The sequence below is a fragment of the Tursiops truncatus genome, chromosome 17, assembly GCF_011762595.2.
Source record: "Tursiops truncatus isolate mTurTru1 chromosome 17, mTurTru1.mat.Y, whole genome shotgun sequence".
Lineage (NCBI taxonomy): Eukaryota > Metazoa > Chordata > Mammalia > Artiodactyla > Delphinidae > Tursiops > Tursiops truncatus.
The window spans coordinates 43,206,317-43,220,259 of NC_047050.1; the positions used below are offsets into that span (position 1 = coordinate 43,206,317).

General features: G+C 37.2%; 1 protein-coding gene across 5 annotated transcripts in view; it reads left to right on the forward strand.

Moving 5' to 3' along the window:
• Positions 1-13,943, forward strand: part of SPAG1 (sperm associated antigen 1) — a 99,756-nt gene that overhangs the window by 18,364 nt on the left and 67,449 nt on the right. For 4 of the 5 annotated variants that reach the window (XM_073794633.1, XM_033842919.2, XM_033842920.2 and 1 more), the window contains 6 exons: positions 1,162-1,287; positions 5,209-5,273; positions 5,774-5,883; positions 6,486-6,591; positions 9,627-9,757; positions 12,705-12,811. In XM_073794633.1, coding sequence (XP_073650734.1) covers positions 1,162-1,287; positions 5,209-5,273; positions 5,774-5,883; positions 6,486-6,591; positions 9,627-9,757; positions 12,705-12,811 — 645 coding nt within the window. Of the gene's footprint in view, positions 1-1,161; positions 1,288-5,208; positions 5,274-5,773; positions 5,884-6,485; positions 6,592-9,626; positions 9,758-12,704; positions 12,812-13,943 lie in introns of those variants that run through there. The other variant, XM_033842923.2, reaches the window with a different exon arrangement.

The window sequence follows — 13,943 nt, forward strand, 5'->3', positions numbered from 1 at the left end:
TAAGTGTATTGTTTAATTTCCAATTACTTGGGGATAATTTAAATACTTATTATTACTGAATTCTAGTTTAGGTCTGTTGTGGTCAGATACCATACTTTGTATAATTTCACCCCTCAATAAATTTCATCAAATTTATTGAGACTTTTTTTGGCCTATGTTCCATGTGGTCTTGAAAATAACATAGAAGTTTTTAATATTGATTAGGTCAAGTTGGTTAATGTTCACATCTGCTATAACATTACTGATTCTCTTTTTGTCCACGTTTTCCCTGTGTCCATTCTACTGTTAATCAAATAGATTCATTCTGGATACTGAGTTTTTCATTTTCAGGATTTCCATTAAATCTTTTTAAAGTTTCCATTCTTCTCCCAAAGTTCTCAGTTGTTCATGCATGTTGTCCACCCTCCTTACATATTTACTGTAGCTGTTTTTAAGTCCCTATTTGTTACTTCCAACATCCATCCACTCTATGAGTCTGCTTCTGTTGACTGTGGGTAATGTTTTTCTGCTTCTTTGTCTTTCTTGTTATTTGTATATTTTATACTGACCACTGTATATAAAAAAAATCAGTGGAATCTGAAGTAATTAATATTTAACTACAGAAAGCATGTTCCTTTTGTCAAACTGCTAGAGTTGGAGACTGGGTCAATCTAATCTGTATGTTAAGTTGCAGCTGATGTGCTAAGGTTCTTGATATTAAGACATAGGCTCTGCCCTCAAGGAACTTACAGTGTGGTAAGAGGGACAAACAATAAATAGAGGATTTAAAATCTATGCTAAACACAGAGGAGGAACACTTTTAGCCCAACCAGGAAGTTCAGAGAAAGCTTGCTGGAAGGGATGATGAAAAAGATCTTGTAAGATAAAGTAGGAAGGGCACCAATGAATGTAGGAAGGGCACCAATGAATATACTGAACAATACTGAACTGTACACTTAAAAATAGTTGAGATGATACATTTTATGTTATTGTATATTTTCCTACAGTTGAAAAAAAAAACAAGAGGGTAAGAAGGGCATTTCAGGTAGGGAAAATGGCATGATCAAATTGTCACCTAAAAATTGACCCACAGTAAACTATGATGATGTACAGTCCTTTCTAATGCCTGGTTAATTATTTCAAACTGTATATTTACCTTCTTTTTTCCTCTCTTCTTCTTAGAGTTGGGTATCAGAAATTAAAAAAGAAGATGATAAAATACACTTTCAAGAAAATGAAACATTTCCAGCAATGGAAGATAATTTGCCTCCAGTTCGTGGTTCAACCAGCCATCTTCATGTTGCCAAGGTAGGCCTTTTTGGTGTGGGGTGTGAGTGGTAGGGGGAGAAAGTTGTTGTTTATTAAGAACATTATCTTGGTTTAATCAGTGTAGCCGAAGTGTGATGTCCTGTAGGCAGCTGGGGATTTTTTTTCAGGTGATCGTGTGTCATCACCTTCTGGAGTAGGCCTCACCTGGAGATCAAAATCAAACAGTATTTTCATTTGAAGGCTTGCATCTTGGGTTTACCACCTTCCTCATTTTTTCTTTTGCTGTTCTGTCTCTTCTACTCTGACAAGTTTTGATGAGTACTTAAGATCCAATTCAGTGTGTAAGAGTTTCAGGGAGTAATTTCATGTATCCAATAGAGGTATAGAGGGAGTAGTTTATTACACAATTAAGTATGATTTAAAGCGTTAAACAGATGAATTAATCTGTTTAACCCATTAAACATGGATTTCAAGCAGTTATAGATGTCATTTCTCTGTTTAGTGCATTTCTCCCCCCATCTCCAGCCCCTCATTTTTATTCCTCTGAGATTGGTCCCTATTTTGCCATGCAGATCTCTCCTTGGTAACCCATGGCTTCCATAGAGAAGGGGCCTGTTGGAGTTCCAGGTTCACTTAACTTCAAGTTAAAATTGAGCTTCTTGGCATCCACCTGACCCTGATATTATAGAACCCAGCCCTTGTCTCCAGTGGGCTTTTGCTTGGATCACACATTCCATTCCCTCTGCCCTCCTTTTTTTTTGTTTTCTTTTATTCCTATCATCTTTAAGAGGATGCTTACCTAAGTCTCTTCATTTCGGGTTGAGTCATTCTTGTTTTTCTCGTCTCTTCTTTGAGTCCCCAGTTTTATTCGAAAAACATTCATAGCCTTTTCATCACTCTGCTCCTTGGTAATTTACCTTCCTGGGTCTTTTACTCATTAGCAATTACTCAGGTAACTGAGGTACAAAGTAAGTAAGTAAGTATAGGAAGGCTACTACTGTCTGTAATCAGTGAATTCGTATTTATTGAACACTCATTATGTGTTAAGCCTGTGTCCTGAAACTATAACAACAAAAAACATTTGGTCTCTGTCCTCAAAGAGCTTATAGTCCAGTAGGAATAGACAGACTAGTAGTACAGTGGTTCTCAAAGTATGGCCCGTGGATGCTGATTGTCCCAGAGATCCTTCTAGGGGATCCAGAAAGTCAATGTTATTTTAAAAAATAATGCTGATGCTTTTGTCTCTTTCACTCGGTTGACATTTGCACTGAGGGTAAACCTGCTGGTGCCTTACCATGAATCATGGCAGTGGCACCAACTGGACTAGTGGTCATTGTTTTCTCCACTGCTGTGCACTCATAGTAAAAAATTCCAATTTAACTTAAAAGTTTGATGAAACAATAAAACTTTTTTTGTCATTAAATCTTGAATCTTGAGGACATATCTTTTTAACATTCTGTGTGTACCAAATGTAAAATAGATAGCTTGTGGGAAGCAGCCACATAGCACAGGGAGATCAGCTCCGTGCTTTGTGTCCACCTAGAGGGGTGGGAGGGAGTCGCAAGAGGGAGGAGATATGGGGATGTATGTGTATGTATAGCTGCTTCACTTTGTTATACAGCAGAAACTAACACACCATTGTAAAGCAAGTATACTTCAATAAAGATGTTAAAAAATATTCTGTGTGACAAAATGAGGAGTACACAGAAGGCACTTCACTGTGAAATGAAATATGATGGTTATCATAAGAAAAAGCACTTGTGTGATTGACTGCCAGCCGAATTAGCAACTCTTTCCTGGAACAATTTTTACTTGAAGAAATGACTGACAGACAAGCTATAGTTATTCAGAGTTGAGTTTCTGGCAGACATTTTCTTGGAAATAGTGCAATGGTCTATCACTTCAAAGAAATCAATGAACAGTATTTGTTGCCAGTGCTAAAACCTGAGCTTTCAGGTAAAATTCAGAGTATTTCATATTATTGGCGGCTCTCAAATACCTACTTGTGACAAAAAAAATTTCCCCTTAAGGGAGACGCTTAGTGACTTTTATGATGAGCTCCATGAGGATTTTTTTTTTTTACTTTTAAACAATTGAGATATAGTTGATGTACAATATTATACAAGTTACAGGTGTTATAACAGTGATTCACAGTTTTTAAAGGTTATACTCCATCTATAGTTATTATAAAATATTGGCCATATTCGCTGTGTTGTACAGTATATCCTTGTAGCTAATTTATTTTATACATAATACTTTGTACCTCTTAATCTCCTACTCTGGTTTTGCCCCTCCCCCTGCCCTCTCCCCATTGGTAACCACTAGTTTGTTCTCTGTATCTATGAGTCTGTTTCCTTTTTGTTATATTCACTAGTTTAGTTTTTAGATTCCACATATAAGTGATATCATATAGTATTTGTCTTCCTCTGTCTGACTTATTTCACCTAGCATAATACCCTCCAAGTCCATCCATGTTGTTGCAAATGGTAAAATTTCATTCTTTTTTATGTTTGTATACACTACTTCTTCTTTATCCATTCATTTGTTGATAGACACTTAAGTTGCTTCCAGATCTTGGCAATTGTAAATAATGCTGCTGTGTACATTGGGGTGCATGCATCTCTTTGAATTAGTGTTTGCATTTTATTCAAATATATACCCTGGAGTGGAATTGCTTGATCGTAGGGTAGTTCTATTTTTAGTTTTTTTAGAAACTGCCATACTGTTTTCCACAGTGGATGCACCAACAGTGTACAAGGATTCCCTTTTCTTCACATCCTCTCTAATATTTGTTATTTATGGTCTTTTTGATGATAGCCATTCTGACAGGTGTGAGGTGATATCTCGTGGTTTTAATTTGCATTTCCCTGACGATTAGTGATGTTGAGCATCTTTGCGTGTGCCTGTCGGTGAACTCCATGAGGATTTTAACAGATATGATTTTTTAATTGTATAATGAAATGTAGGAATATTTGGAAGATCTGTGTAACTCCTAATGACCAGTGGTACAAAATCGTGCCATCGTGCCAAAATGACCCATTCAAATGGTTTCAAATTATGACTTTTAAGAAATCATTTGAGAAACTATTTGTGAGCTGTTGTTTGCTTTCCTCCCATTCCCTTCAAGGTGCTTGCAGTGGACATGTGACCTGGGTTGAGCCACTTAGTAGCACCAAGCTAGTGCTTGGTCAGTGATGGGCCCATAACTGAAGCTAGCCAATCAGAGTCCTTCCCTGGGATTTCTCTAACTAAAGATGGAGAGAAGAGTCACTCTCCTTTTCCTTTCTGATTGGGAGGCCTGTGAGGTTATAATCCCAGACTGTGTGTGGCCACATTTGCAACTACATAGAAAAAGCAAGCAGACAGCAGGGAAAACAAAATCAGGGAGAGAGAAGCAGAGACTTCTGGGGGAGAGAAGGAGAAAAGGGGAGAGAGGGAGAGCTGTAGAAAGAGGGTATATGAACCCTTTATCCAGACATACCCCTGCCCTTCCATCAATTTGGTTACATAAGCCAATAATTTATTCTTTTTAACTAAAATTAGTTCAAGTTGGGTGTCTGTCATTGCAAGCAAAACAGCTCTGTCTAACACAGCAAAGTAGTTATTCTTATTTCTTCAATGCCTAGGTTTTAAAACAATGAATGATAGTTTAGTACTTTTCTATTATAAGAAAAATCAATAATAATCACATTTCTTCACACATATAAGTTTTAAAATTTTATATATGTACTTAAAGTCCTGCCCATCACTCTCATAATTAACTACAAATTTAAAATTACTTTTTAACCTGCTGTATATTATTATGTTAAAAAAATTATAATACTGGAGTTGTTGTAACGTCAAGGGTACCTATTTTTCTTACCCATTCAATTTGTGTACCTTAATCCAGTGCTACACATTTATAGGAAAATCTGCTAATCTTATATTAAATATCTCATAAAATATAATTTTTTCTTTCAGGAAAAAAATTCTAAAAGTAGACCAGCTAAAAAGAAAATTCCGAGGGATTATGCAGAGTGGGATAAGTATGTTTTATATTTCTGTATATAAAAATTATCTACCATAAAATACTGTAATACATTCTTTATTGTTTTAAACCTGAACATATCAAATATCGTTATGTCAGTAGAGTACTAAGAGTATTTGGATTAAGCACTCTTGATTTTGTTTTTCAGTAAATAAAAAACTATTGCATCCTTTTATTTATAAGGGTAACCAAAAATAACTAATGTAATACTTATAGCCATCGAAAATAAAAAATAACAAATTTTTAAATTAAGAGAAATTGGTCACAATTTTAATACCAAAGTTCCACACAGTTTACGTCTGATTAATATTTAAGTTCTCACTAAATTCCATGTTTTCTAGGAAAGAATAGAGATGACTTCTAATACAAACCTATCATATATTTTTGGAATATTATTTCTAAAGGCATGGTGATACAAATACAAGAATATCAATAATAAATTTTACTCTCTTGTTTGTATTGAGCTTTTTTTCTAGTTTTATTATTATTTCATTTAAGATTTGACGTGGAAAAGGAATGTGCGAAAATTGATGAAGATTACAAAGAAAAAACTGTAGTAAACAACAAGTTGCATTTGTCTAAAATTGAGACAAGACTAGATACAGCAGGTAATTGGGGGAAAATAAGAATAATTTAGTAGTCTCTAAATTTTTTGAAATACAATAAAAGCTGTTGACCCAAAGACATTCTCTTTTAAGTGCTGCAGATTTCCATGAAAAGTTTATGGATTTTCTCCTAGAGCTTACCACCTCTAACAAATTCCATTCTATCCTTTAACTTCTTAATTTTATGAGTAAGAGTTACGATATTTAAATTTAGTAAGACTTAAAAATATATATGTAAACCTATTTTTTTTACTGTAATTCATTTTTCATTCCCTTTTTCAAATCATCTTTTTCCTCCAAATCCCTCAAATTTTTTTCTTTTTGCCTCAAAACAAAAAGATGGAGCAGGTTGTTTTCACTTGAAGTCCACAGGTGTATAGTACCATTAAAGTAAAACAAAACAATTATTCAAAAAATCTAAACCTTCAAAAATTCTGATAAATTAAAAAAAAGAAAAGAAATATCTCTAAAATTAGGAAACTTTTATCTTCTTTTATTTATTTTATAATTTTCTGCTTCTGTTAAAATAAGCATTCTTGGATTTAAATTTGTTAAAGTTATACTAAGTTATGTTTTTACTTATAGCAGGTAACATTTATTTCTAGGTCTAACTGAGAAGGAAAAGGATTTTCTTGCTATTCATGAAAAGGAGAAAGGTAATGAAGCTTTTAACGCAGGAGATTATGAAGAGGCTGTGATGTATTATACTCGGTGAGCAGATTTTCGTTGTGGTTTATACTTGCCATTTATTTGTTTATTTATGTTTTAATTTATTTATTTTATTTTTTTGGCTGTGTTGGGTCTTCATTGCTGTGCGCAGGCTTCCTCTAGTTGTGGCAAGTGGGGCCTACTCTTCGTTGTGGTGCACGGGCTTCTCATTGCAGTGGCTTCTCTCGTCGTGGAGCACGGTCTCTAGGCCCACGGGCTTCAGTAGTTGTGGCTTGAGGGCTCTAGAGAGCAGGCTCAGTAGTTGTGGTGCACAGGTTTAGTTGCTCTGCGGCATGTGGGATCTTCCTGGGCCAGGGCTCGAACCCATGTCCCCTGCATTGGCAGGCGGATTCTTAACCACTGCACCATCAGGAAAGCGCAAACTTGCCATTTAAAAAAATGATAATGTTTAAATTTAATTGTTGAAATGATGTAAATAAGCTAAATAATCAGTGTCAGAACCACTTAAGATATTGTACTTGTGATTTATCATAAATTCACTTGCGTTTGCCTTGTTTTCTCAATAATTTCCTTAAACCTCCAAGCTCCCACTTCATCCCCACTTTTGACAGAGGTTCTAACTTTACTGTTTTACAGAGAAAATAGAAGCTGTCTGAATGGAACTCGACAGAAAGTTCATATAGCATAGAGGTTAAGAACTCAGGTTCTATAGTCAGACTGCCTGGATCCTAGTACTTATGGTGCTACCTCCCACCACAGGGCCTTTGCATATGCTGGGTCCTCCATCTAGCATACTTTCCCCTCTTCTCATGATTTAGTTAATTCTGACTTATTCTTCAGATCTCAGCCCATGTCTCACTTTTTTGGGGAAGTCTGCCTTTACTTTTCAGACTAGGTTAAACCTCCACCCTACTCAGTTTAACCCCCCCCAATTTACATACCCATATAGTGATCTTAACTCTACTTTGTTGGAGGTACAATTCAAGTGTGTGTGATTTGGCACTAACTGGACTGTAAGCTCTGCAAGAATATAGCCCACTTGTCATTTTTTTAATATCATTGTATCCCTAATACCCAGCAGAGTACCTGGTTCATAGTAGATGTTCATTGTACGCTTGCATGAACTTATGAAGCTCTTACAGTCTATGAAAAGTAAACTAATTTCCTAAAATATTGTTAGAGACAAACTGTGCTTATACAACCACTAATGCTATCTTAGAGCTAAACTCTGTACGATCTTGCTTCCACCTTTGGAAAGAAAATTTTTTTTTAATGTTGTTGGTGTCTGTAAAGAAGTTTGCTCAACTGTTTAAGTGAATATACAAAGTAAAGAGGATATTGAGGTATCATTCATTCAGTACAGCCTCCCCTGTTCAGGCAGGTGGATGTCAGCTCTGGAATTTTGTTTGTCTTTTTGTAGATTTCCACCAGTGGAGAATCTCTTGCCTATTACAGGGAACAAACTTTTCTTGTCTTCCTCTTTGAAGAAATCACAGAGCTGCAGAATTAAAGCAGCATATTGCAATGGTTAAGGGAACTCAAATTGCCACTTTTCTGGCCTTGGGTAGATTCTTCACCTCTCTTACCTCAGTCTTCTCAGTGCAATGAGACTATAACAGTGCCTACTTCAGAGCAGCTGTGAGGATTAAATAAAACAACATGCTGAAAGGCAGGGTAACACGATGGTAAATAGAACAGGTGCTGGAGTAGACAGTTGGGATTTAAATCCTGACTCTACCATTTCCAAGCTTGTGGCCTTGGGCATGTTACTTAACCTTTCCGTTACATCTATTTTCTCATCTGTAAAATCGTAAGAGCAGTAATGCCTCCTCCGTGGATTATAATGAGGATTAAATGAGTTGACTGTTTAGTGCCTGGCATGTGGGAAGTACTCAGTGTCAGGTACTCGTGTTATTTATTCTTACATGTATTTTCTATGTTTGGTCTCTACCCAACTGTGTAATTTCTTTATATTCATCTTTAATGATCTTAGTAAATTGACACTTTTTGTGACTTTCCCATTTTTTTTTCTGGATTTAGAAAATTTAGTGCACCGATACCCTTATGTTTGCTATATCTAGGAATACATTATTTTACAGCATTCCAAATCAGTTTTTTAAGCAACAGCCAGGTAGGTTTTAAATTCTTTTCATTAATTATTTTGCATTCATACCCTTAATATAGCAAAATTTACTCTCTTAAGGTCTGTATTCCTCAATTACTACTACTCTCTTGTTTCCTTCAATTAAATTCCTTTGATAAAATTATCATTTCCTTAGATTTAAATTTACTTTTAGATTACAGACTAATTTGTATCTGTTAACACAATAACAACTTAATAAAGGATATTAGTTGTGGTTGGTTGCTCCTTTTTTTTTGTACTAGAAACTTGTCCCTAAAGAGTAAAAAAATATGTATTTGATATTTGATGTTAACTAAACTGGGTTTTTAAGAGATCTGTGGGTATTTAAGTGATCCTGTCACTTCTAAAGCCAGAGTCAACTTTAAATCTCTTAACTGGATATTTAAGCATCTGTCCAAACATTGATTTAATATGTTTATAGAATTGTATGTTATTATTTTTGATGATGCAAGCCATATTCGTTTGCTAGAGCTGCCATACAAACTGTCACAGACTGAGTGGCTTAAACAACAGAAATGTATTTTCTCACAGCTCTGGAGGTTAGAAGTCTGAGATCAAAGTGTCTGTAGGGTTGGTTTCTTCTGATGCCTCTCTCCTTGGCTTGTAGATGGCCATCTTCTCTCTGTGTCTTCAAGTGAGCTTTCCTCTGTGCATGTCTGTGTCCTAATCTCGTCTTCTTATAATGACACCAGTCATATTGGATTAGGGAACACCCTCATGACCTCACTTTAACTTAATTATCTCTTTAAAGACTATCTCCAAGTATAGTTACGTTCTGAGGTGCTGGGGGTTAGGATTTCAACATATGAATTTGCGGGGACACAATTGCACCCATAACACGAGCTGTGATTGTTTTACTTACAACTTTAGATGAGTTTCTCTATCTTATGTTTTCCTGTCATCTGCTTGTTGCCATTAAGTGTTTCTTTTACAGGAGCATATCAGTGCTTCCCACGGTAGCAGCCTATAACAATCGTGCTCAAGCAGAACTCAAATTACAGAACTGGAATAGTGCTTTTCAGGATTGTGAAAAGGTCTTGGAGTTAGAACCTGGGAACTTAAAGGGTAAAAGTGTTTATAGAATACCTTTAAATTTGCAACAGGATCTGTTAAAGACCATTTGTAGACACTTATATTTACACTAAAAATATTTCAGATAAACTCAGATTTCTATATGTGAATCATTACCTTCCTCAAGTTACTTTTAATTTCAAGTTTAACTTGGAATTTAAGTTCCTAATTATTTGCATTGAAGTAGCTAATAATCCCAGATGACTGATTGAATAAAGTGTACATGTGTTTTAAAAGAAATATCTCATGCTTGCATTTGAATTGTGGTTTGTGTTTTTTTCTTTCAATTTTTTTTTTATTGTGGTAAAATTGACATAAAATTTACCACCTTAATCATTTTTAAGTGAATAGTTCGGTGGTATTAAGTACATTCATATTGTTGTGCAGTCATCACTACCATCCATCTCCAGAACTTTTTAAATCTGAAAGTGCACCCATTAAACCGCAACTCTCTATTCTCTCCACCCACCCCAGCCTCTGGCAACCACCAGTCTACTTTCTGTCTCTGTGATTTTATTATTTTAGGTATGTCATATGAATGAAATCATACAGTATTTATCTTCTTGTGACTGGCTTATTGAACTGTATCTTTTTATTCAAAAATAAATTTAAGTATAATTTAATATAGATTTAAAAATATGTATTAATATAATACAATAAGTCCACACCAGAGCTCTAGAACTTTCTACCAGCTGCTTTGTGGGCTTTTCCACCTAGATGTCCATAGACATTTTAAATTAAATGTGTCTAAAACTGACTACGTCTTTCCACCAACACCTGTCCTCTGTTCTGATTTCCTGTCTCAGTGACTGCACCACCTTGCTGTGGTCCGAGCCTGAAGTATGCAAGTCAGACTCCACTCTCCTTTTCTGTTATCAGGGAGTCATTCCAAAAGGAAGTGGCATAAATTATAACAGACTCATTCTATTTCTTTAAATACTTACGGATTCAGATAAATATAACCACTTAATTTTTCTTCACGTGCCTACAAACATGGATGGGCAGAAACCATGGTTGTGCTGAGGGTGGATCCCGGTGCATCAGACTGACTGTCATCATAATAGATTGCTCTCCTTTCCCCAGTAGAGTTCTCCCGTGCCTGTATGTTGTCTCTATCACAGAGTACCAGTGGGCTCCCAGCTTTAGGCAGGTGCCTGGTAAAGGTTTTACGATCTCCTGATGGGCCCACACCATCACTGTGCCAGGCCCTGTGCCATGTAGTACATGTATTAACTCCATTAATTTTCACAACAGCTCAGTAAATGTGCAGGTACTATTATTAGCACACTCATTTTACAAAAGGACACTGAGGCATAGAGAGATTGAACAACTCACCTAAGATCACACTGCTAGTAAGTGACAGAGCCAGGACTCAACACTGGATGAGACATCAGGAGCCCACATTCAACCACTGTGCTACTCTTCTGCCAGTAGAATGGCCTTCTGTTTTCATTCTTCCTTGATTGAATAATTCCTTAAGCACCAGAATCTTCACTATTTAAAAAAAAATTTGACAGAGCCACTATGGCCATCATTATGGCCATAAAGCATTGAAAAGTCTTAGGTTTTCTTAAGTGGATAAATATCTTCCTGTTGAAAATTTTATTTTTTACTCAAAAAATAATTGCTCTGAATGCAATGTGGTATTTGATTACATCCTGGAACAGAAAAAGGACATTAGTGGAGAAATTGGTGAAATCCAAAGAAAGCCTGTAGTTTAGTTGACAGTATTGTACCAATGTTATTAGTTTTGGCAAAAATACCGTAGTTACATATAAGATGTTAGCATTAGTGAAAGCTGGGTGAAGGTATATGAGAACTATCTGTATTAGCTTTGCAACTTTATGTGAATCTAAAGTATTTTCCAAAGTAAAAAGTCTTTAAAAATGGTAATTGTTATATCATGAATATTTCTTTATGGACAATCCCTTCTAAAATCTGAGTAGTAATAGTAAAAGCTAAACTTGTACTTATGCTACAATTTTGATTACACTTATGATAAAATGATTTATCCTCTAGATTTTCGTGGCTCATTCTAGGACTAAAATCAAACTAGTGAAATTTGTTTTAAAATAGCATATTGGGACTTCCCTGGCAGTCCAGTGGTTAAGACTTCACATTCCAATGCAGGGGGTGTGGGTTCAATGCCTGGTTGGGAAGCTAAGATCCTACATGCCTGTGGCCAAAAAACCAAAACATAAAACAGAAGCATTATTGTAACAAATTCCATAAAGACTTTAAAAATGGTCCACATCAAAAAAAAAAAAATCTAAAATAAAAAAATAAAAGTGTATTAAATCAGATATAAATATCTCACTTTTCAGAATTACCAAGACTGATTCTTTTCAAAATCATGTCTAACTACACAAAATTCTCTCATTATATAATTAATAACAATTGGACTAGGAAGGCATTCATTTCAGTATTAAAAAATGATCAAATTAGATATTGTAACCTACAAAAAAAAAAAAAAAAACCCTGATACAAATTGCTAAAGTATTCAATTTCTGAACCTAGTTGACATAATCACCAGGATTCCTTCAGTTCCCTGTGCTATAGAGATTTCACTAACAGCCCAGATTCTGGGTCAGGTGCTGGTCAGTAATGTACTAAATTTAAAGGAGGGGTTTTCTAAATGTTCATAAAGTGGAAATAATACTAGTGATGATTATAAGGAGGAACGTGTTACTGTTTAGTGAAGACCTTCCCATTATTGTAGCACAGCATGGTGCTTCTGAGGGGTGAGGTACCGAGTCTCTCAGCCCTTGGAGGAGCTGGCAGGGACTGGAGCACCCAGAGGGCCAGGTCGTTGGAAGTTGGTGTAGTTTGCACAATTGCATTCTAAACTGTTCTATGTTACATATATACTTACACTTGAAAAGTGTGTTATAACCATAATGCCATATGTTAAAGTATGTCTTTTATTTTGGTAAATTTTCAGCTCTTCTGCGCCGTGCCACTACGTATAAACATCAAAACAAGCTCCGGGAAGCTATAAAAGATTTGAATAAAGTACTGACTGTTGAACCTGATAATGAGTTGGCCAAAGTAAGTACAGAAAGTGATACCTCACCTAATTCTATAGTTTGCTATTTCTGTATTTATGTTAAAATGATATCAGTCTTGCTGGAAAAATGATGTCGAGGATTAGGACACAGCTTTAAGAAATAGGTATGAGGAGCTTCAAGATGGTGGAAGAGTAAGATGTGGAGATCACCTTCCTTCCCACAGATACATCAGAAATACATCTACATGTGGAACAACTCCTACAGAACACCTACTGAGCGCTGACAGAAGAACCCAGACCTCCCAAAAGGCAAGAAACTCCCCACGTACCTGGGTAGGGCAAAATAGAAAAGAAAAAGCAGAGACAAAAGAATAGGGAAGGGACCTGCACCAGTGGGAGGGGGCTGTGAAGGAGGAAAGCTTTCCACACACTAGGAAGCCCCTTCGTGGATGGAGACTGCACGTGGCGGAGGGGGGAAGCTTCGGGGCCACGGAGAAGAGCGCAGCAACAGGCGTGTGGAGGGCAAAGCAGAGACATTCCTGCACAGAGGATCGGTGCTGACCAGCACTCACCAGCCCGAGAGGCTTGTCTTCTCACCTGCTGGGGCGGGCAGGGGCTGGGAGCTGAGGCTCTGGCTTCGGAGGTCAGATCCCAGGGAGAGGACTGGGGTTGGCTGTGTGAACATAGCCTGAAGGGGGCTACTGCACCACAGCTAGCTGGGAGGGAGTCTGGGGGGAAAAGTCTGGAACTGCCGAAGAGGCAAGAGACTTTTTCTTGCCTCGTTCTGTGGTGCGCAAGGAGAGGGGATTCAGAGCACTGCCGAAACAAGCTCCAGAGGTGGGCATGAGCCGCGGCTATCAGCATGGACCGCAGAGACGGGCATGAAATGCTAAGGCTGCTGCTGCAGCCACCAAGAAGCCTGTGTGCAAGCATAGATCACTATCCACACCTCCCCTCCTGGGAGCCTGTGCAGCCTGCCACTACCAGGGTCCTGTGATCCAGGGACAACTTCCCCAGGAGAACACATGGCACGCCTCAGGCTGTTGCAACATCACACCGGCCTCTGCCACCGCAGGCTTGCCCCACATTCCGTACCCGGCCTGCCCCCGGCCTTAGGGAGCCAGAGCCCCCTAATCAGATGCTCCTTTAACCCCGTCCTGTCTGAGCGGGAAC